This window comes from Salmo salar, chromosome 04 (assembly GCF_965601325.2).
Source record: "Salmo salar chromosome 04, fSalSal1, whole genome shotgun sequence".
Classification (NCBI taxonomy): Eukaryota; Metazoa; Chordata; class Actinopteri; order Salmoniformes; family Salmonidae; genus Salmo; species Salmo salar.
Window position 1 is genome coordinate 77,948,711 of NC_138294.1, and position 25,431 is coordinate 77,974,141.

The 25,431-nt window shown below is 43.3% G+C and overlaps 1 protein-coding gene across 3 annotated transcripts in view; it reads left to right on the forward strand.

The window, feature by feature from the left end:
- The window catches only part of gramd1ba (GRAM domain containing 1Ba), an 80,723-nt gene that overhangs the window by 3,442 nt on the left and 51,850 nt on the right, over nt 1-25,431 (forward strand). For 2 of the 3 annotated variants that reach the window (XM_082974724.1, XM_082974725.1), the window contains exon 1: nt 21,772-22,227. The exons of the other annotated variant lie outside the window; for it this stretch is intronic. In XM_082974724.1, coding sequence (XP_082830850.1) covers nt 22,178-22,227 — 50 coding nt within the window. In that variant the 5' untranslated portion in view covers nt 21,772-22,177. Of the gene's footprint in view, nt 1-21,771; nt 22,228-25,431 lie in introns of those variants that run through there. 3 annotated transcript variants of the gene reach the window in all.

Here is a 25,431-nt window from a genome sequence, read left to right on the forward strand (position 1 = left end):
CAAGATTCAGCTCTTTGGCCTGAATGCCAAGCGTCATGTCTGGAGGAAACCTGGCACCATCCCAACGGTGAAGCATGGTGGTGGCAGCATCATGCTGTAGGGATGTTTTTCCAGCGGCAGGGACTGGGAGACTAGTGAAGATGGAGGGAAAGATGAACGGAGCAAAGTACAGAGCGATCCTTGATGAAAACCTGCTCCATAGCACTCAGGACCTCAGACTGGGGGTGACCTTAAGCACACAGCCAAGACAACGCAGGAGTGGCTTCGGGACAAGTCTCTGAATGTCCTTGAGTGGCCCAGCCAGAGCCCGGACTTTAATCCGATCTAACGTCTCTGCAGAGACCTGAAAATAGCTGTGCAGCGACGCTCCCCATACAACCTGACAGAGCTTGAGAGGATCTGTAGAGAAGAATGGGAGAAACTCCCCAAATACAAGTGTGCCAAGCTTGTAGTGTCATACCCAAGAAGACACGAGGCTGTATTTGCTGCCAAAGGTGCTTCAACAAAGTACTGAGTAAAGGGTCTGAATACTTATGTTTTGCTTTATCATTATGGGATATTGTGTGTAGATTGAGGGGGAAAAAAAGGATTTAATCAATTTTAGAATAAGGCTGTATGGTAACAAAGTGGAAAAAGTCGAGAGTTCTGAATACTTGTTTGGTTGTAGTGCGTAATAGTATCCAGTTTTCTCTTCATGTCCTGTCGATGGTAGCTGTCGGAAAAAACGACAGAAATGTTATTTCTTGCCTTGCACTGGTATAGTGTGAGTGTTGTCTTGTCATTCTTCAGCACCGTTGTGGAGTACAACAGCTGTGCAAGTGCATATTTTGCGCAGAGAGAGTGAGCTCCCATCTCGCTTTGTTCATGGTGCCGACTAGGATTGTTTTATTTGCAAGCAACTTGTTCGCCAATGACAGTGAAGTGAAGAAATTGTCCATGGTGACATTTCTCCCCTTGCCAGCATAAGGTTCCACAAGCCTCATCACCACATTCTCTGAAACTTGCTCACCTGCTGCCCAATGTGGATCTTTTCTGAAACGGTGCTGTTCCTTCCTCTCTCCTGTCTCACCATCTCATTTGTTGGTGGCCCGGGCATACCGTTCTGGCTTTTTTATGACTAGGCCTCGGAAGTGTAGATTCAGGCTGAGGCTCAGAATCAGAAGAATAATCATCTGAGATGTCATGATTCAATTCCTCCCTGCCGTCTGAGTCATTTTCCTTCAGATCTTGTAGCAGCGCTAACGCAGCATGTGCATCCATCCATTTGTCTTGGTGTTCTTGCCCTTCTAAATCACGCACGCTCTCACTGTGTACTCCAAGTAGGCCAGAGTAGACTGATGAAACTGCTTTGATTGGGTGGACTGATATAGGGTACATACCATTTTGAGATTAGAAATAGAATATACCAATACAATAGAATGGCCCGCCCTGTTCTTCATTCTGGTTACTACATAGTTATGCATTGTCTGTTTCCCCTCGCTCATCAACTCACCCATTCGTCCCCATCATACTTTACTTCATTTGTTATATGTGTGAAATTACTTTAGGTTCAGTATCGGGGTGATTATCAACTGGCCACTGCACCTTCCAATGTCGGGAGAATAAGCAAAGCAGGTCCTACCGTCGGGAGAAGGAGGGGCAACGGGGTTAAACCATTCAAATAATGACAAAGATGGCGGGGAGAATGACTTGAAAAACGGCAGAGTAATAAAATAAATACATGAATGAGCAGTCAGAATGCCTGCTTTAGTGGTTCTAGTGTTAAAGGGGTAAAGTAGAATGCCTGCTTTAGTGGTTCTAGTGTTAAAGGGGTAAAGTAGAATGCCTGCTTTAGCGGTTCTAGTGGTAAAGGGGTAAAGTAGAATGCCTGCTTTAGTGGTTCTAGTGTTAAAGGGGTAAAGTAGAATGCCTGCTTTAGTGGTTCTAGTGTTAAAGGGGTAAAGTAGAATGCCTGCTTTAGTGGTTCTAGTGTTAAAGGGGTAAAGTAGAATGCGGCTTTAGTGGTTCTAGTGTTAAAGGGGTAAAGTAGAATGCCTGCTTTAGCGGTTCTAGTGGTAAAGGGGTAAAGTAGAATGCCTGCTTTAGTGGTTCTAGTGTTAAAGGGGTAAAGTAGAATGCCTGCTTTAGTGGTTCTAGTGTTAAAGGGGTAAAGTAGAATGCGGCTTTAGTGGTTCTAGTGTTAAAGGGGTAAAGTAGAATGCCTGCTTTAGCGGTTCTAGTGGTAAAGGGGTAAAGTAGAATGCGGCTTTAGTGGTTCTAGTGTTAAAGGGGTAAAGTAGAATGCCTGCTTTAGTGGTTCTAGTGTTAAAGGGGTAAAGTAGAATGCGGCTTTAGTGGTTCTAGTGTTAAAGGGGTAAAGTAGAATGCCTGCTTTAGCGGTTCTAGTGGTAAAGGGGTAAAGTAGAATGCGGCTTTAGCGGTTCTAGTGTTAAAGGGGTAAAGTAGCTTTCCTCGACTCCTTTCCTTGACTCCTTTCCTTCATGTGCCCTGATCTGGAGGCAGGTCACTGGATCAAATCACAGTGAAAACAATCTGTCTCTGTGCCCTTGAACAAGGCACTTAACCCAAATTGCTCCAAGGGCGCTGGAGAATGGTGACCCTGGCCATGAGCCCACTCCCTGCAGGCGTCTCAGGAGGAGTTGGGATATGCAAGAAACACATTTCCATGACACGCTAGTACAATTCTGTCACAGGATAAATATAAGACCCCCCATATTATTTGTTATTTGTTATCTTAAGAAATGGAACAGGTGAGAGCAGATTTCCAATAGTCGTTCCCGATTTCTTTCACCTCTTTTCAGATCAGTGCAGAATATAATTCAATAAAATAGAACTGTATTGTCCATTTGTAAGGAAGAGCAGCGTGGCCTGAGAGTCAAACCACATGGGACAAATGAGTGAGACCGAATAAAAGGAATTGTCATATGAAGAGAGAGAGAGTGGTTTTTGTGTGCATGCATCTTTGTGTGGTGTGCGCTTGTCTGAACGCGTGTATCTATCTGTTCAGGGATCTCGGTTCAGAGGTCAGAGTGGTATTTGGGGCTCTGGTCTGAGGAGATAGATGGTGCTTCAGTGATGCAGCAGTAACAGCAGCAGCGGGGATTCATATTACCACATCTGATGATTCATCACCACCATACTGCAGCATGCAGCAGCCCAGGGTTATCTGAACCCCTCCACACACACACACACACACACACACACACACACACACACACACACACACACACACACACACACACACACACACACACTACAGCCAGACAAGAGCTAAAAGGTTTATAAGGTGTAACAGTTAAAACTCCCAACTGTTAACGTTTCTCTCGCCCTCATTCCATCCCATGACTTTGTCTTTCACTAAACTCCTCTTTCCATCTCAGACTAATTCCCTCAGCCTCTCTTTGATGTGCTCATTTAGATTAAGGTGCTAGATAGCATATAATTATGTTGCTAATTATAGTCTTGCGGAGTTACTAATGGTAGCCTCACTATATTGTGTTGGTGGCGTCGTGAGAGAAACTGTGTGCCATGCTGAGTAGGGGGAAGTTTTCCCTAGACGCTGATTTTGTTTCAGTTTAGCGTTTCCCCTCACTAATGGTTTAGGTTAAGAAAGGCTGATCCTAGATCTGTACCTAAGGGAAACTTCACCCCGGAGCAGTGTCAACCTTTCTATGGGAGTCTCGCCCGGTGCAGATTGTAGAAGAGCAGATGCTAGGCTAAGGGATTAGCACCACAGCCTAGAGGCTCTGTTTCTGATGCTAACCGAGCCCGACAGGCACCCGTCTGTCACCTGACTTCCCGCGCCGCTCTCTCATTGGTTGGCTGGTATAAAGCAGCATGGCTAAAAATAGCAAATAAGGTTATAGAGGGGACTGAGAGCCAGTGTGTGGGTGCTCTGGGGCCTGGCCCTTTGAACTCTGGCTTTGTTTGTGTCCCTGCTGCGCCAATCAAAGCATAGGAAGCTGTTTGTGTGTGTGTGTGTGTGTGTGTGTGTGTGTGTGTGTGTGTGTGTGTGTGTGTGTGTGTGTGTGTGTGTGTGTGCTGAAATAGCTGTGTTTGTGTTCGTATGCGTGCGTACATGTGTGTGTAAGGAGAGCCTTAGGTCCACAGTGATCTCAGCCACGTCTCCAGAGACCAAGCACAGGAAATCAGCAGGCCCGCATCCAGAGCTACAATTACAGCGAATATACAGCAGCAATGTAGGCCGGCTAGAATACCTTGCATGGCATACCGCAGTTCTGTCAGACGGGTTCGATTCACAGGTCCGCCCTTAGGTCTCTCTCTTTCAACCCTATATGTTGTTTTGTAATAATAATACATGGGACTTACACTGAGTATACAAAACAGGAACACTTGCTCTTTCCATGACATGAACTGGCCAGGTGAATCCAGGTTAAAGCTATGATCCCTTATTGAAGTCACTTGTTAAATCCACTTCAAATCACATTTTATTGGTCACGTACACATGGTTAGCAGATGTTAATGCAAGTGTAGCTAAATGCTTGTTTTTTTGTTCAGTGTAGATGAAGGGGAGGAGACAGGTTAAAGAAGGATTTTTAAGCTTTGAGACAATTAAGACATGGATTGTGTATGTATGCCATTCAGCGGGTTATTGAAGTGCCTCTGAACAGGGTATGGTATTAGGTGCCAGGTGCACCGGTGTGAGGGTGTCAAGAACTGCAACGCTGCTGGGTTATTCACTCTCAACAGTTTCCTGTGTGTACAGTATCAAGAATGGTCCACCACCCAAAGGACATCCAGCCAACTTGACACAACTGTGGGAAGCATTGGATTCAACATGGTCCAGCATCCCTGTGGAGTCCATGCCCCGTCAAATATTAGGTCTTCCTAATGTAACCGATGTGAAATGGCTAGTTAGTTAGCGGTGGTGCGCGCTAATAGCGTTTCAATCAGTGACGTCACTCGATGTGTGCAAGGGTCCCTGGTTCGAGCCCAGGTTGGGGCGAAGAGAGGGACGGAACCTACACTGTTACACTAATATTTGGTATACTCAGTGTATATAGCACTTTTCAATGACCCAAAGTCTCCCCCTCGCTTCACTGCTGTCTAAAAATATTTAGAATAATACTTTAGTGTTACCAGGGCTAAATGCAACACTGGTCAGTTGTAGCAGGTACATGATATTGTAGCGATACATCCTTGTCTGAGTACCAGTGTAATGTTTTTTTGGGACATTCAAGTCATCAATATGTTGCTACTAGATGTGTTGAGAAGCTATTCAAATGCAGTCAAAAGGCATTTTTCAATGTTAAATTAATCCAAATCGATTATGAATGTGTAAAAAATACAATCATTTTCAAACCCACTTTCTGTTAATTAAAGCGCAGTCAAACGTGTGGTGCGTGTTAGTAAGGGGGTACTCGGAAGGTTGAAGTTCAAAAGGGGTACTTTTTTTAGGTAACCACTGTGATTACATGGTAGGCTATAGGCACATCACTGTTGCAGTCCTCTCTGGTTACTATACTGTGGAATCGACCAGACTAGAAACACTCATACTGATTATTTTATGTGTCTTACCAGATTAGGATGGATTGGTTTGCATTCATGAAACCTGAATGTTCGTGACACAAGTCATTGGTTTTGAGTGGTTTGAATTCCTGTGTCATCGTGGCACTACCCGTGCGTCTAAGGGGAGGTTTCCATGACAACAGTCCTTGGCCATGTGACACCCAGCCTTGGCCCAAGTGCATTTTGGGTAAGGTGACTCTGCAAAACTTGACTGTAGCAGGAAAGAGAGGGAGAAGGAAAGAGAGAGGGAGGGAGAAAGGGAGGCAGCCCCGGTGCCCACTCCCTCCGTCTCTCTCTCTCTCCAACTCCCTCTCTCTCCAACTCCCTCTTCAGTCCTTCCGCTTTTCCCTGTTGGCGTGGTGCCAAATGTGCTGGAGCAGGACGAATAGTGCAGGGAGAAAAGCAAGGCTAATTTCTGACCCAGAGCTCAATCCAAATGAGGAAGGAGTTTGAAAATGAAATGGGCACTTAAGGCTCCTGTTGATTTAAACAAAAACAGCATACAAATAGCTTCTCTTGCACAGGCTGTAGAATGGCCTGTAGTATTATTATAGACGATACAGGGATTGCATTGTGTGCACCATGTACAAAATACAGCGTGTTTACTTGAACAGGGTAATCATCTCCTTCTCACAGACATTGATTAAGAAAAGTTTCAACAACAATTGTGTCACAGATGATAATTACTCCCCGTCTATATAATATGTTAGTTAGTTTGCGTGTGTCATAACATTAGGAAAATGTTACCCAAGATGTCCATAAATTACAGTAGAATTTTTTTTACATTTTTAGTCATTTAGCAGACGCTCTTATCCAGAGCGACTTACAGTAGAAAATACATACATTTCATTTTCATTTCATGCATTTTTTTTTTTTGTACTGGCCCCCGTGGGAATCGAACCCACAACCCTGGTGTTGCACACACTATGCTGGCGTTGCAAACACCATGCTCTACCAACCGAGCCACAGGGAAGGCATATAGAATACTGACTTACAATATCAGTGGCTTAGCAGTGTGGTTAGGGTTAGCAGGGTGGTTAAGGTTAAGGTTAGCAGGGTGGTTAGGGATAGCAGGGTGGTTAAGGTTAAGGTTAGCAGGGTGGTTAGGGATAGCAGGGTGGTTAAGGTTAAGGTTAGCAGGGTGGTTAGGGATAGCAGGGTGGTTAAGGTTAAGGTTAGCAGTGTGGTTAGGGTTAGCAGGGTGGTTAAGGTTAAGGTTAGCAGGGTGGTTAGGGATAGCAGGGTGGTTAAGGTTAAGTTTAGCAGGGTGGTTAGGGTTAGCAGGGTGGTTAAGGTTAAGGTTAGCAGGGTGGTTAGGGATAGCAGGGTGGTTAAGGTTAAGCATTAGAATTAGCATTGTGGTTAAGGTTAGGCTTATGATCAGATTTTATGAGTTTGTGGCTTTGCCAGCTAGTGATCACTCAGCAGTTTTCCCTCCAGGGCAAGAATCATGACAAAATATGCCGACCTGTGACAATGAATGTGACTTGACCAAAGATACATTTTTTTAATTGGAAATACGGAAATTGACTCAGCCACAGGCACATACAAGCACACACATATACAAAACAGTACAATTAGGTTTCCCTAATTTTCATTTACACACACACACACACACCACACACACACACACACACACACACACATTATCTTTCTCTCTCACATCCACACCGACACACACACACGCAGTGTGCTCCATCTATCCCGCGAGATTAGAGAGCCAGCTGCTAGGACTGACGGATCCAGGAGTTTGTAGCCACACACACACTGTAATCCCCTCCGAGGGTCTGACTCTAACAGACGTGTGTGTGTGTGTGTGTGTGTGTGTGTGTGTGTGTGTGTGTGTGTGTGTGTGTGTGTGTGTGTGTGTGTGTGTGTGTGTGTGTGTGTGTGTGTGTGTGTGTGTGTGTGTGTGTGTGTGAAATAGAGAGGGAAACGGTACTGTTTGGTTGGCACCACAGTACTGTTATGTTGGGGGGAGGAGCTAAGCTCATAGAGAGAAAGAGGGGGCGCGCTGGATTGGATGTGAGAGGAACGGAGCATGCCCAATAGGTCCCTCAGCCCTGCAAGCGGCTCAGTTCTTGCTTTCATCTGCAGAGCGAGAGAGAGAGTAAGTGAGTCTACTGCATATGGGAGAGTTTGCATGTGAGCAGCTGCCACCACCGTACTCACTCTGACACACACACACACACACACACACACACACACACACACACACACACACACACACACACACACACACACACTCATCCACACTCTCATCCACAAACACTCACAGATGAGGCTGAAAGTGTTTGGGACAGGCAGCAGGAAAGGACAGCTTTATCAGCACTATTAGCATTGTAGCATTTTGAGCTAGCTGGCTCCTCTTCTCCTTCCTCCGTTTCTCTGTGAGCCAGGGCAAGCTCCCCTCTCTCTCCCCCTCGCATGGGCCCTGCGGACAGACCTAGGGCCCCGGGACTACCCCTCCTGTTGCCACTCAACATGGCAAGGAATGACTGGCCGTCCGAGTGGGGAGACCTCGCTATGGGCATTGGACAGCAACGCTTCTGCTCACCGCTGCACTAATGAAGGGCTTCAAGCTCGCCTGGTAAGACTAATATCTGTCTTTATTGGGAGACACTGATGATAGGGGGAGGAGGAAGATGATGAGGGTTAGGAGGAGGAGTAGCCGAGTGCTTCCCTGCCCTGACCTATTATTTCCTCATTCCTTCCCTTCCTTCGTTTTCTCTCTCTCTTTCACACCATCTGTCCATTCCTGGCATCAAAGATGGGAGATTTTTACTGAGCCCTTTATAATATGGCAGCCTTGAAGAGAGCATCATATTCCTCTCCTCTCGTTGGTTCGTGTCTCCTCTCATCAGCCTCTTCTAGTTTATTTTCCCTGCATTTTTTCTCAGTTATCTTCATCTCTCCTGTCCTCGTTTCTCATGTCCTCTCCCCGGTTCTCATTAGTTCTCCTCTATTCTCCTCGATTAACTTCTATCTGTTTCCAGTGTTTGTGAATGTGTCTCCCTCCTGCCTCGTCATATATTGTTATTGCTGGCCTCCACTGATTGTTACACTAGGGAGTGAGGGAGAGAGAGAGAACGCTAGCCTGATGCCATCATTGAGTCATTTGTGGTGAGGGGCATTGTATAAACCAAAGTCATCAGCGATTGGATTGTCTCTAACCAATCAGGGTATCAAAGCCAATTACAAATTTTCAAACCGCTGATTTACCCACGTGTGTTCTGGCTCTGGCCCAACCCAACGGTTTCTGGACCAATTAGACGGCCCTGAATGTGTTTGCATTCGGTGAAGGGTTGGGGAGGTTCTCTGATCCAGACTCATTGCGGAGATGAACTAACGTCCGTGAGCGTGGTGTAGCATTTGGCCGGAGCAGGGAGTCTGGTTAGCCAGGCAAAGAGAACAGAACAGTAACACCACAGTCAGAGTGGCATTCTGAGCCATCTTTTTCTCCCACAGTGTCCCCAAGCTTCTCCACTTCATTTTAGATCTCCGTGCCTCATCCTCCTCTCCCCTTGTTGCTTCCTCAGAATCTGAGGATGTGCGTTTTGTTTTGAATACCCCAAATCAAATCAAATTGTATTTGTCACATGCTTCGTAAACAACAGGTGTAGATTAACAGTGAAATGCTTATTTACAGACCTTCCCAACAATGCAGAGAGAAAAATAAAATAAAATGATAACACAAGGAATAAATACACAATGAGTAACGATAACTTGGCTATATACACAGGGTACAAGTACCGAGTCGATGGGCAGAGGTACGAGGTAATTGAGTTAGATATATACATAGAGGTAGGGATAAAGTGACTAGGCAACAGGATAGATGATGAGCAGTAGCAGCAGCGTATGTGATGAGTCAAAATAGTTAGTGCAAAGGGGGGGTCAATGCATAGAGTTAACCAAATATCTACCAGGACTATTTAGCAGTCTTATGACTTATGGTAGAAGCTGTTCAGGGTCCCGTTGGTTCCAGACTTGATGCATCAGTACCGCTTGCTGTGCGGCAGCAGAGAGAACAGTTGACGTGTGGGTGTACATGTATTTGTGAATTTCCTTGCACTAGTGTGTACACTGTATGATGTGCATGTGTGCACATGGTCACATCTGAAATTATTGTCAGCATTGATAAAGATGAGCAAAAATTACTATAAAATAAATTATACAAATACTGAACTATATTGTATGCTCCAAACATTGACAATTATCTTATTTTATACTAATACAATTGCTCAGAGAAAGATTTTGTTTAACCAGTAATACTTTTTTCCTTCATACAGAATCTTTCCAGATCTTTGATATGCTTTGTCTGTGCTTATAGACTGCCCTCTTCAATTCAAACCACAGGTTTTCAATGGGGTTCAAGTCCGGAGATGGAGATGGCCATTGCAAAAGGTTGAGTTTGTGGTCAATTAACCATTTATTTGTGCTTGGGGTTATTGTCTTGCTGCCAGATATACTTGCAGCCAAGTTAAAGATGCACAAATATCATACCCACCAAAAAACCTAACCCTCCCGTTATTGTAATGTTTAGAGGTCAGCATGTCTTGGGGGTATGATGTTTGTGTCTGAAACTTTTTCACTCATCATTATTCACAAATCATTCAAGATTTTCCGTAATCATTGTAGCATCCACATTCATGCAGAAGTGTTTAGAAACATATTCCATTCTTATTTACAGTAAAAGTGACTCCAAACTGACATGTTATTTACCATTCATTTCTATTGGGTGCAACTCCCGACGAGCAGCAAATGCAACCAACAAATTTGTAGAGTCACAAACTTGATATAGTCATTGCATGCTATGAATATGGGACCAAATACTTAACTTTTTAATCACACATAAGGGAATTTATCCCAATACTTTTGGTTCCCTAAAATGGGGGGTACTATGTACAAAAAGTGCAGTAATTTCTAAACAGTTCACCTGATATGGATGGAAATACCCTAAAATTAAAGCTGACAGTCTGCACTTTAACCTCAGTCATTGTATAATTTCAAATTCAAAGTGATGGAGTACAGAGCCAAAACCCCAAAACAATTTCACTGTCCCAATTCTTTTGGACCTCACTGTACATTGGATGTTGTATATTAATGGGTCTGCATAGAACCATACCGTACATTTTGACGATGCGCACGCATGCACGCACACTTCACATTCCCTAAAACGGGAAGCCTAGGGAAGTTCCATGGCAGAAATCAGCTAAAGAGGGGTCAGAACCCGGTGTAAATCAGTGACGCCTCACAAAAATTAAAACCAACCAAATGCCTTTCTTGGACGGAGTTACAAAGGTGCTCACCAGATTAGTGCTGTGGGAGCAACAGTGTGTGAGGATAAAAAATGCCAACAAGCACTGGTGACAAAACATTTTAGAATTTTTACAGCACACTGGTTTTCACAGCATTTCTGTTATTTCGAAATTAGCTAAAGCTGCAGCAAGAGGGGACCAATGGTCTACAATGCTGGCCATATCAATATTTTTTTATTTTCACATTTCTGAAGTGATATTTGGTTGTGATGGCTAGCATGAGGGACAAGAAGTAGCTAGCCACAATGAGGTTTGTTTTGAGAAGTCGGCTAACCTTGTCAGCTACTAGCTGTCTCGAAGTATTGTTCGCCTGAGGTAGAGTACCTCATGATAAGCTGTAGACCATACTACCTACCAAGAGTTGTCAGACATATTTTTTGTAGCCGTCTATTTACCATCACAAACCAATGATGGCACTAAGACCGCACTCAACGAGCTGTATAAGGATATAAGCAAACAAGAAAATGCTCATCCAGAAGTGGCGCTCCTAGTGGCCGGGGACTTTAATGCAGGCAAACTTAAATCCGTTTTACCTAATTTCTACCAGCATGTCACATGTGCAACCAGAGGGAAAAAAAATCTAGACCACCTTTATTCCACACACAGAGACTCATACAAAGCTCTCCCTCACCCTCCATTTCGCAAATCTGACCATTATTCTATCCTTTTGATTCCTGCTTACAAGCAAAAACTAAAGCAGGAAGTACCAGTGACTCGCTCGATACGGAAGTGGTCAGATGATGCAGATACTACGCTACAGGATTGTTTTTCTAGCACAGACTGGAATATGTTCTGGGATTCATCCAATGACAGGAGTATACCACTTCAGTCAGGGGCTTCAGCAATAAGTGCATCGATGATGTTGTCCCCACAGTGACCGTACGTACATATCCCAACCAGAAGCCATGGATTACAGACAACATACACACCGAGCTAACGGCTACAGCTACCGCTTTCAAGGAGCGGGACAATAATCCGGACGCTTATAAGAAATCCTGCTATACCCTCAGACGAACCATCAAACAGGCAAAGCGTCAATACAGGACTAAGATTGAATCCTACTACACCAGGGCTTGCAAACTACACTAAGGGAAGCCCAGTGGTGAACTGCCCAGTGAAGCGAGCCTACTGAATGCCTTTTATGCTCGCTTCAAGGTAAGCAACACTGAAGCATGCATGAGAGCACCAGCTGTTCTTCACTAATATTTTTAACCTCTCCCTGACCGAGTCGTCTGTAAAACCTACATGTTTTACATTCTAAATGACTACCGCCCCGTACGAGTCACGTCTGTAGCCATGAAGTGCTTTGAATGGCTGGTCATGGCTCATATCAAATATCAACACCATCATCCCGGAAACCCTAGACCCACGCAGTCTCAGAGACCTGGCAGTGTGGTGCCAGGACAACAACCTCTCCCTCAACGTGAGCAAGACAAAGGAGATGATCGTGGACTACAGGATAAGGAGGGCCGAACACGCCCCCATTCACATTGACGGGCTATAGTGGAGCAAGTTGAGAGCTTCAAGTTTCTTAGTGTTCACATCACCAACAAACTATCATGGTCCAAACACACCAAGACAGCTGTGATGAGGGCACAACAATGCCTATTCCCCCTCAGGAGACTGACAGGATTTGGCATGGGTCCCCAGATCCTCAAAAGTTATACAACTGCACCATCGAGAGCATCCTGACAGGTTGCATCACCGCCTGGTATGGCAACTGCTCAGCATCTGACCGTAAAGCGCTACAGAGGGTAGTGCGTACAGCCCAGTACATCACCGAGGCCAAGCTTCATGCCATCCAGGACCTATATGCTAGGTGATGTCAGAGGAAGGCCTAAAAAAAATGTCATAGACTCCAGTCACCCAAGTCATAGACTGTTCTCTCTGCTACCGCAAGTCTAGGTCCAAAAGTCTCCTTGATAGCTTCTACCCCAAATCCATAAGACTGCTGAACAATTAATCAAATGGCCACCCGGACTATTTACATTGACCACCAACCCCCTTTGTTTTTACATTGCTGCTACTTGCTATTTATTATCTATGCATAGTCACTTTACCCCTATCTACATGTACAAATTACCTCAACTAACCTGTAACCCGAACATTGACTCGGTACTGGTACCCCCTGTATATAGCCTCGTTATTGTTATTTTGTGTTACTTTTTATTTTATACATTCATTTATTTAGGAAATATTTTCTTAACTGTATTTCTTGAACTGCGTTGTTGGTTAAGGGCTTGTAAGAAAGCATTTCACGGTAAGGTCTACACAAATCAAATCAAATGTATTTATATAGCCCTTCTTACATCAGCTGATATCTCAAAGTGCTGTACAGAAACCCAGCCTAAAACCCCAAACAGCAAGCAATGCAGGTGTAGAAGCACGGTGGCTTGGAAAAACTCCCTAGAAAGGCCAAAACCTAGGAAGAAACCTAGAGAGGAACCAGGCTATGAGGGGTAGCCAGTCCTCTTCTGGCTGTGCCGGGTGGAGATTATAACAGCACATGGCCAAGATGTTCAAAACAACACCTGTTGTTTTCGGCACATGTAACATACAATTTGATTCGATTTTTTATTTATTTAACTAACTAGCTAGCTACTAGCTAGTTCAATTTCCCTCATGATTAAAAAGCCAACAAAATGTTCATAAAAACAGCATATTATTGACGTGAAAGGTTAGCTGTGTTAGCCCAGTCACTAGTTGATCCAGGGTCAGTGATACATAGACAGTAAATGGTTGCTCTATCTATGGAAACAACTGCAATCATTTTGCAAGCAACATTGCTCAAATTAATGAAATAAAATTATCCTCAAAATGTTACCTGTGATGCTCAGCTCCTGTAGCCTAATTGCCTCCTTATTTTCATACTGTACCTAAATTACAAGGGTTGGATTTGCACTAAAACAAACACAAAATCTGCCTCATATACACTGTACAAAAATATAAATGCAACATGCAACAATTTCAAAGATTTTACTGAGTCACAGTTCATTTAAGGAAATCAGTCAATTGAAATGAATTCATTAGGCCCTAATCTATGGATTTGACATGACTGGGAATACAGATATGCATCTGTTTGTCACAGATACCTTTAAAAAAAAGTAGGAGTGTGGATCAGAGAATCAGTCCCTATCTGGTGTGACAACCATTTGACACATCTTCGTGTAGATTTGATCAGGCTGTTGATTGTGGAATGTTGTCCTACACATTTACATTTTAGGCATTTAGCAGACGCTCTTATCCAGAGCGACTTACAGTAGTGAATACATTCATTTCATACATTTCATTTTATGCATTTTTTGTACTGGCCCCCCGTGGGAATCGAACCCACAACCCTGGCGTTGCACACACCATACTCTACCAACTGAGCCACAGGGAAGGCTATACCTCTTCAATGGTTTTGCGAAGTTTCTGGATATTGGTCAGAACTGGAACATGCTGTCGTACACGTCGATCCAGAGCATCTGAAAAAAGTATTTGATCCCCTGCTGATTTTCTACGTTTGCCCACTGACAAAGAAATGATCAGTCTATAATTTTAATGGTAGGTTTATTTGAACAGTGAGACAGAATAACAACAGAATAATCCTGAAAAACGCATGTCAAAAATGTTATAAATTGATTTGCATTTTAATGAGGGAAATAAGTGTTTGACCCCCTCTCAATCAGAAAGATTTCTGGCTCCCAGGTGTCTTTTATACAGGTAACGAGCTGAGATTAGGAGCACACTCTTAAAGGGAGTGCTCCTAATCTCAGCTTGTTACCTGTATAAAAGACACCTGTCCACAGAAGCAATCAATCAATCAGATTCCAAACTCTCCACCATGGCCAAGACCAAAGAGCTCTCCAAGGATTCAAGGACAAGATTGTAGACCTACACAAGGCTGGAATGGGATACAAGACCATCGCCAAGCAGCTGGGACCATAGTCACCAAGAAAACAATTGGTAACACACTACGCCGTGAAGGACTGAAATCCTGCTGCGCCCGCAAGGTCCCCCTGCTCAAGAAAGCACATATACATGCCTGTCTGAAGTTTGCCAATGAACATCTGAATGATTCAGAGGACAACTGGGTGAAAGTGTTGTGGTCAGATGAGACCAAAATGGAGCTCTTTGGCATCAACTCAACTCGTCGTGTTTGGAGGAGGAGGAATGCTGCCTATGACCCCAAGAACACCATCCCCACCGTCAAACATGGAGGTGGAAACATTATGCTTTGGGGGTGTTTTTCTGCTAAGTGGACAGGACAACTTCACCGCATCAAAGGGACGATGGACGGGGCCATGTACCGTCAAATCTTGGGTGAGAACCTCCTTCCCTCAGCCAGGGCATTGAAAATGGGTCGTGGATGGGTATTTCAGCATGACAATGACCCAAAACACACGGCCAAGGCAACAAAGGAGTGGCTCAAGAAGAAGCACATTAAGGTCCTGGAGTGGCCTAGCCAGTCTCCAGACCTTAATCCCATAGACAATCTGTGGAGGGAGCTGAAGGTTCGAGTTGCCAAACGTCAGCCTCGAAACCTTAATGACTTGGAGAAGATCTGCAAAGAGGAGCGGGACAAAATCCCTCCTGAGATGTGTGCAAACCTGGTGGCCAACTACAAGAAACATCTGACCTCTGTGATTGCCAACAAGGGTTTTGCCACCAAGTACTAAGTCATGTTTTGGAGAGGGGTCAAATACTTATTTCCCTCATTAAAATGCAAATAATTTTATAACATTTTTGACATGCGTTTTTCTGGATTGTTTTGTTGTTATTCTGTCTCTCACTGTTCAAATAAACCTACCATTAAAATTATAGACTGATCATTTCTTTGTCAGTGGGCAAACGTACAAAATCAGCAAGGGATCAAATACTTTTTTCCCTCACTGTACTTTTTGGAGAAATGTCCTTTAGTCTGATGAAACAATAATAGAACTGTTTGGCCATGATTACCATCGTTATGTTTAGAGGAAAACGGGGGAGGCTTGCAAGCCGAAGAACACCATCCCAACCATAATGCACGGGGGTGGCAGCATCATGTTGTGGGGGTGTTTTGCTGCAGGAGGGACTGGTGCACTTCACAAAATAGAAGGCATCATGAGGAAGGGGAAATGATGTGGATATATTGAAGCAACATCTCAAGACAACAGTCAGGAAGTTAAAGCTTGGTCGCAAATGGGTCTTCCAAATGGACAATGACCCCAAGCATACTTCCAAAGTTGTGGCAAAATGGCTTAAGACAACAAAGTCAAGGTATTGGAGTGGCCATCACAAAGCTCTAACCTCAATCCCATAGAATATTTCTGGGCAGAACTGAAAAGGCATGTGCGAGCAAGGATGCCTACAACCCTGACTCAGTTACACCAGCTCTGTCAGGAGAAATGGGCCAAAATTCACCTAATTTATTGTGGGAAACTTGTGGAAGGCTACCCAAAACGTTTGACCCAAGTTCAACAATTTTAAAGGCAATGCTACCAAATACTAATTGAGTGTATGTGAACTTCTGTCCCAGTGGGAATGTGATGAAAGACATAAAATCTGAAATAAATCATTCTCTCTACTATTATTCTGACATTTCACATTCTTAAAATAAAGTGGTGATCCTAAATGACCTAAGACAGTGACTTTTTACTAGGATTAAATGTCAGGAATTGTGAAAAACTGAGTTTAAATGCATTTGGCTAAGGTGTATGTAAACTTCCGACTTCAACTGTACATTCTCCTCTATGTACTCTCAAATTCGAAAATCCTGCAAGACTACAAATCCCTGCAAGCTCCTGCATGTCATCTCTAGCTGACACCTTTGCTAACAGGTATTGTCAATTTAAAACTTGCACAAGACCGTTTGCAGAATTGTCAATTTAAAGAAATGTATCCAATTTATTCATTACTAAATTTAGCTAACATTAGATAGTTAATCCAGAGATTCTTACCTTTGCCTCATTTCGGCAGTCTCGTCCAGATCATCATGGCGTTTGTAGTTCTTTATCATTAGCTGCTAATTACCATTTCATTTTTTGGGTAAAAAGAAACGAATATATTGTTAAAAGTCACCTTGTCCTAGAGGGATATACACATGCACACCAAGGTAAGCCTACACAAAACACAGCCGTTTTTTAAGTGTATCTAAAATTCCCTATGGGACAAATGAACAGTGGGAAAACGATTGGAACCATTTCCTTGTTTGACCGCTAGGTTTTTATGGGCATTATGAATCATACTGTGGTACTCTATTGTCGCCGGCACAAGGTGCACCTGTGTTATGATCATGCTGTTTAATCAGCTTCTTGATATGCCGCACCTGTCAGGTGGATGGATTATCTTGGCAAAGGAGAAATGCTCACTAAAAGGGATGTAAACAAATTTGTGCACAACATTTTTGAGAAATCCGTTTTTTGTGCGTATGGAAAATGTCTGGGATCTTTTTTTCAGCTCCTGAAACATGACCAACACTACATGTTCTATTTATATTTTTGTTCAGTGTACATTGTCTACTGGTATAATTTTAAATTGAGAACAAATAGCTCAACATGTAAACAATGTGTGAAAATAAGGTATTCTCTGCTTCAGATACCCTTAAGGCCAGTAATGCCCTCATACTGTAGGTCTATGGCTGCATTGGCAATGCATGCCATATGATAAGCTGCTAAATGGCTTCACATACTGTAGCTGATATACTGAGAGAGAGTGACAATCAAATAAAACAGATTTGAGATCTTACCACTAGACAAAAAGGAAATGTTCATTTGAGAATACAATCTGGAGGCGAAAGAAACGCACACCTATTTAGGCTAGGTGCTGGATGGCGAAGTAGAACACTTGAAATATTAAAGGAGAGCCGCACACTCTAGGAGCTCAGATGCAATAATTGAATAACCTAATATCCAACGTTTCGACAGACTTCATCAGTGTATAATGACAAACACTGCGGGTCACTAGTTTATATAGTGTCAAATGACACACACAGGTGTCTGTAATCATGGCCGGGTGTGGTCTGATATCATTGGTTAATTCTCAGATATAAAAATAACATACAAAAAACATGAATGGATAGCATACGATCATCGATACAATTTGGCTACATAGGCCTACAAACATTTACAATGAAAAGCAAAATCACAAGAATGGCTTCAGATCAAAGTCCACGTTGAGACCAAAGGGAGCGAGGGTCTTTAAATTAAAGATCCAGGCAGCCTCTCGTTTTAACAATAAATTGTTGAGGTCACCCCCTCTCCTAGGGAGAGTGACATGTTCGATGCCGATATAACATAGGGATGAAATCGAGTGGTTCGCTTCCAAAAAGTGGGCCCCAACTGGGTATGTCAAGTTTTTGCACCTAATGGTGCTCTGAGATTCGTACTTTTAATTCGCGCTTTGTTTTACCCACATACTTTTTACCACAAGGACAAGTTATAAGATAAATAACTGCCTTAGTGGAGCACGTGATAACACCTTTGGGGAAACAGATCCCAATCAAAGGTGTTATCACTTCTTGAAATGTAACATCCAATCAAAATCTTGCTGGTCCGCTGCCTCCCAGCATTCAAACTGTTTTTGCAATACAACATTCTCCAGACCTCCAAGGGAGGCGTGACACGATGTGATTTTGGAGGTTTGGCAACTTGAGACTATTTGTCTACCAATCAGTACAGAGCCGTTTGACCTTGTTGTGTTGGCTCTGCTGTGTGGTCATTGAATACAATTGATTGGACAAGAGACAGTGGGGTCATTGAACAGATGTCAGCTGTTTGCTGTCTAAAAATGGCACCGCATGGATTTTTCTCTGTGTGTGCATGTTTTTGTCAACTGACAAGGCATGTAGGCCAACATTCCACCATATTGTTAGTCCTGTTTTTTTGTCTACAATGTAGCAACTTCATTCTTCTATTGGTCTTAAAGCCGATGTTAAGCCGAATCCTGGACTATAAAATGATTCTCCAAGGAGCTTGCTTTTAGGTCCAGGAGTAGGCTTAATCCGGGTCTGGGAAACTGTCCCTTGATGTCTATATTAAATTACTGAGGATATCGCCATCAATATTACCTATTCCATTTTTTTTTTCACTGCCATAACAATCCTTGATTGAAACGTTACAATACTTCATTCTTAACCGTGTTGTACTCTTTGTGTCTCTCTGATTTAATCAACCTCCTGCAGAGAAGACACAGATATGGTTATCTATTTGGGATGTGCATCTTTCCCTTTTAAGACGATTCGATACGCATCTAGGTACATGGGCCCCGATATGATACAGGAACGATATGTTTTGTTTGAAACGATTCTGTGCGATTCGGTTTGATTAGAGAACGAATCGATGCGATTCAATGCACCAACATTGTTGCATAAACACATTAATTTTCTATTCCAAATTACAATTGGCTGCTGATGGAGCTCATGAGCTAGGCTTCTGAGCTGGATCTACTGCGCTGACGTGTGTGTCAACACGAGTTTATGCATATTTAGATAATTGACTATTAAAAAAATAAAATATATATATATATATATATATATATATATATACACACACACAACAATTTAAAAAAAAACCTGTTTGGAAGCTTTTAAATTATATCAAACTCAACCGTTTATTTTTTCGAATGATGAAGATATGGATTTCTCATGGAATGGTGGGGTATGCAAAATGGGTAAACTTAGAGGTGCTCAATCTCCTTTGGCATTCGGGTCCAAAAAGTCATTTTCAGCCATTTTTTCCATGGGCAAACGTATGGAAAGTTTGGTTTAAATCCTACGGGATGCTGCCAAAAAGGGATTGAATTCATATGAATTTACCCTGTAAAATAAGAATGGAGAACCTCTGTCTATGGAATTGCTTTATTACAGTGATTCTCCCAGGGTAACGTCAAAGAAATGATGGCTTGGTGTTTTCTAAAATGGCAGATGAGCCCAACTACCACAGGGAGAAGAATCTGTGTGTACCCCCGACACTTTATCTTCTACATGTAAAGTCATCATACAGTTCACTATATCGCAGCTAAAGTAGAGAGCATATGTCTGCCTTGAAAACCTCCCCATCTACATTATATAGGCTACACCTTCACGGCCCATGATTGGCTGCATTTTGGCTCACTCAGCAGTTAGGTGCTCTCGGATATGACGATTTGGTTCAGTGTGCTGTGCGCTGAGGTCTGATTGGTTGCTTTTGGCTCAGGCCACATAGTGCTATGTGCAATCAGCAGAATAGTCCCGTGGGGATTCATATTCAGCATTACTCAACAGAAAACAGTCTCTACAAGGCACAGTGAATGGTTGGTAATGTGGAAGCTGAAGCTATGCACTCTGAATGAAGCATAACATAGTGTGACATATTTTTGTTTTTAGGTTACAGAACAGAATTAAGTATAACAAATCTCTTTGTGCTTCTGTAGGCTTTCATAATGTTTTCCCTTGTCTTTTTTATTTTCAAAAAAGTCAAAAGAACTTGCATTGTGAATGTGATGAAAAGAAAACAGAATTACCTGGAGATCTATTCCTCATTTAATGTTGAGGCCCTTTGAAATGATACTTGATCACGCATGTAATTAAATGAACTTGTTTAGAGTTGATTTAATGAGCTGAGATAAGCATGCGAAGGAAATGTATATTCACTGATGACAGTGCAAATTGGAGAATATTGATTGGGAATGTGTTGAACTTGTTTTTCCCCAGGGAACACAGGCTTAGAATCCAGCTGCTTGCTTCCTCTCTGCAGGTAGCAACATCAGCCAAAGCAGGGTCATTATCATTAGGCACCAGTCAGAAGAAAGTGGACTGAACGGGGAGGGACTACCTGGACTTGTCCAATAACAAATGCTTGATTTCGTTTTCTGTTACAAAACATTAAATTGTTTCTATTGCAGGCCCTAATGAACATGAGTCCTAGGCCCTGTCCCAAAACTTGTAAACTGCAGCCCTCCTTCCTTCCTGCAATTTTTAAGACTTGAACAGGGCCATAGAGTGGTAGGTGTAGTATGGCACTTGTCAGACAGCACCTACGGTCATAGATCAACTAAAGGTCACGGCGCCATCTTTCTGAAACCCCTGTCAGTCTCATTTCAGAGTAAAATGATCTGGCTTGTTTGTTTATCTTACTTTGCACTGTCCCCCCCCCCCCTCTCCTTTCATGTTTTCTTGGCCGGGGGCGATGAGGGGATAGCGGGATGAAGGGAAGGGAAAGCTTGCGGTGTGTTCTGATGCCAGCTGTGTGCTTGTTGGGAGTAGTGTCAAAATGCCCCCCCCCCCGCTGACACATGCGGCTAGAACCTTCTCCTTCCCTTTCTCTCTTTGCCTCTACTGCTATCCATCCCTCTCTCTTCTCCCTCCCTCCCGTCCCCCCTGACTCTTTCTGCTTCCCAACCAGTTTTTTTCTATCCCCCTGTTTCATGGAATATTAGTCTGAACATTCAAGCATATCTGAGCATGTAGTGAAAGGAATATTGTTGTTTTTTCTCCACTATCACTGTGCAAACCAAAGCCTGGAGTTCTGATTTGATATTTTCCACAAATAAACGTTTCTGTATCGGAACAAAATAACATGTCATAGCTGGAGTATATCACCCTCCACAAAAAAACATGGTTTCCTAACAACAGAGGAATAAACTTCCCTGGCAAACCGGGGTGTTAATGGTGCAAAAGTGTGAGTGAGAGAAGTGAGGGTTTGATGTGTGCGCGTGAATTCTTGAGAGTGTATGCGTGCGATCTTGCATGCGTGTGAGAGACAGACTAAGGGAGAGGTGAGGTTGTTTGTGTGTGTGTGTGTGTGTGTGTGTGTGTGTTTGGGGGGAGGGGTGGATGGGCTGACAGCGAGGGTTAGGTGACGTCAGCCAGTGCGGCTCCATTCATGAACAGCATGAATAATTGACGAGCCGGCCTCCGGAGCGGTGCTGCACCAAGCAGAAGCCATTATGCAAAGCAGCTAGCATCGGCAGCCATCTCCCAGCTTCAGCATCATCCACACCATAGAGAGGGAGGGAGGGAGGGAAGGGAAAGGCATGTAACGGAAGCAGGGATAACGGGAAGAGCGAACAAGAAGCCAGGGAAGGATAGAGAGAAAGGAAGAAGGAAAAGAAGAGGCTTTGCGATAGCCGAATAACGTGCCTGTGAATCACTGCAGGGAGAGGGAAAGATAGCGAGAGGGAAAGAGGGGGCAAGAGAGGGAGGCCATCACGGTGTCTGTTTGAGAGAGGGCGTGCTCCGAAAGCCTGTATGCGAGTGATATCGGAGGGCTAGACGGTCGTGTCTAACCCAGACCCCACACACGAACCCTGTCTGGGATGCAACGGGAGGCATTTTCCTTCCCATCTCCTCTGCCTCTCCTCCTCGTGCTGGTCACTGAGTAAATGGATGAATGAAGCAGGTGGAAGCCAACAGGCGGGTTGAGTCCTTCATGGCTACCAGGTTAGTTCTTATCACTGCTTCGGGGGTAATTCACAATAGCATCCTCACCTTGCACTGTCTAGTAGAAATTAATAGGAGGGCTAATTATCTTAGGCTTATGCTTATCAGAGCATCCGATGATGGAGGAGACCGTTATCTCGTCTGTAGACGTGCTGGCAATGTTATTTTTTTTCTCCATTCCCAGCACTTCAACTGACCTGTCTCCTCCGTTATCGGACGCTCTGATTAGCATTAGCCTAGCGTGAGCTAATTAGCCACGTTAGCCCCCCTCCTGTTCATTTATACTGTACAGTACAAGGTGAAGATGCTAACGTACGTTAGCATCCGTAGCTATACGGACACATCAGGGATGTCTTGCATGAATGCCCAAACTGTTTAAGCTTAACTGTCTGGCTTTAGGGCCGATGCATGTTAAGCAGAGTACAATCAAAGTGAGTGACTCGGAGCCTTAGCATTCTGTAGCACGCTAATGCTAACAACCATTTGAATAGCCAACTGATAACTATGATCGCTACAGAAAGAAAATGAGAGGAGAGAGATATTAAGGAATGCTGGCTGCATGATGCATCCATCATTCCGTATTCATATCACCTTCATTAATGAGCATATCTAAGCTGTCGGTATTGTAGCAATTCTTTGATGCATATTGGGAAAGCACCATGATTATCTTTTCACATTTTACACATTTCCTTTCTTTTAGTTGTCATGTTTTAAGCATGACAACTCACTGTCTTTGCATGCCTCAATTGATCCATCCCACTTAGCTATACAATGACTGTTTTGTCACAGAATAACCTGAAACATAATCCATCGTTTCACCCTTTTCAGTGTTATTAGAAGTGTAACCTGTGCTGCTGGGCTCTTGTTTTCAAGAACAGGAGTATGGCCTTATGAAGGGTAGCTTGACCTGTGTGACGTCAGCATACATAGCAACAGTTGGCCTCCACTTCTCCCTCTCCAGTGGAAGTTGGGTTCAGTGTCAAAAAATGTTCTGTGTCTTTATACAAGGGTCAAATGCAGTTGCTAGTAGGCTCAACCTGAGATTTAGAAAATGGGCTTCACCTGTATAGCAGGTGAATAAGTGTCCTCATCTGAATGCTGTCAAGCCACAAAGCGGATGTGTAATGACTGCTAATGGATGCCAGGACATTGTTGTTTCTAGGCACTGATCTAACATAGTTTTTTACTGATGATAACACCCTTGAGAAGATGCAAAGTTACACACACACACACACCCTCGTCCTCCTACCCAGCTATAATAAGCATCCCAGTATGGTGTATCAAGCGGTCTTCCTGTGTGTAGTCTGAAGTAGACCAGATAAGGATGGATAGAGTAATGAAATGATAGATGAGGGTGAGGCACTGTTCACTCATCCTCCCACCATCCCTTATGTAAGGCAACAGCACACACACACACACACACACACACACAATGTATTATACAATCACTACCAGGTGGGTACTGTTTCAATAATATCACTCTCACCTGCTGGAGCAAGGCGAGACACACCTGTGTGCAATTGTCTATGCCTGTAATGTTGCCCATAGCAGACCAAAGTTCCACCAATAAGCTGTAATCTACTGAATGCAAGTTAGATGTCTCAAGTGAATTAGGGAGTATTACTGAAGTGTTGTGTGTGTGTGCAATGACGCAGCAATTTAACAAGCATGTGTCAATAGTAGAATTGCACTATAATTTCTCATATTGTAGCAGTCTTGGACGTATCCTATGACCTCCCTCTCTCTTTGTTGGAATCGGTTCGCTTTTCCAGCCTGACACACACACAAACTCTGCTTAAATAATAGTCTTCACCCAAAGCCCTTGGGTGATATAGAAAGTGAACTGTGGAGAAAGAGATGGGAGGAGTGAGAGACAGATGAGAGGAAAAGAGTGTGTGAAAACTGATGGCAGGACACTCCACAGGGTACACTGCGTGGGAGCTTACTGTTGAGAGAGAGAGAGAGAGAGAGAGAGAGAGAGAGAGAGAGAGAGAACACCTGCTGCAGAGCTGCTGTTCTCTCACCAACCATGAAGAGGGTTTAGTGAAGTTAGGTTCTCTCCACTGAGCTACACCAACATGGCCAAAAGAGCCTCAGTTAACTGATATCAAATGAAGTACATCTGTTGAATCTGCCAGCACTTAGACCTGAAGTTCTGGGTCCATGTTCATAAAATATCTTAGAATGCTGATCTAGAATCAGATCCCTTCTCTTATTCATTGATTTTAAAAAGGCAAACTGATCCTCAATTAGCAGTCCTACTCTGAGACGCTTTATGAATAAGTGCCCTGCAGAGTAGACTTTCTAGTCTGGATAGGAAATCAGTTAGTCAATAAATTGTCCTCTATCGTCAAGGGCAGAGACAGTGCCTCATTGATGTGCTCTGTATCAAAGACTAATCTGGCCCTCTGGAGGAAGTGAACACATTATTGTCATTGGGGAGGTTGCTGCTATCTTAAATTGTCTGGTGGTCAAACAGCGTAACTTGCAATGGAGTGGATGTTTTTTATAGGGTCTTTGTAAATCATGCATCATGTCAACATTTATATTTGTTTGAGTACACCAGCCATACTGTACTCAACAGGAGGAACACGGTCCAGATCCAGAAACACTTTTCTTTCTGCTGTTGAGAGTTGTAATAGTAGAATGCACAAGGGGCAATTTTGAAATTTGGTAGTGCATGGGCAGTTTTCCTCTTATGTCATTCACTGACAGACCTCAGAGAGGTATTTATAACCTGTCAGAAATGTCCAGTTGATCAACTACTAGCCCACATTGATTTTCAGGGCATAAAATTCACTTTTTGGTCTACCAGCCAAATATTTTGTTGCTGCTTAAATTACACCAACAAACCACAAATTAACAGATAAGCATGCTTTGTAATGTTTCTAAAACAATACATGAATTACTAGTAAGAAGTAACTAATGTTTGTGACCTGTCTTTTATCCAAAATATCATGACTCCAGTCATGTTTGTGCCTGTGAGATTGACTAATAGAAGCGTGGTCTTCTCTTCCCTAGCTGTTGAAACTCAAACATAGAAAAACAACCTAGCTTCTGAACAAAACAATGGAAATAGCCAAGAAACACAAGGACAAATTCTCACTTCAGTAGATTTTTGTGTCAAGTAAATTAGACAAACTTTTATTCCTGTGCGCAGTGCATCTAAAAATGAATTTTTCACTCAGCTCTTCACATGCGCAC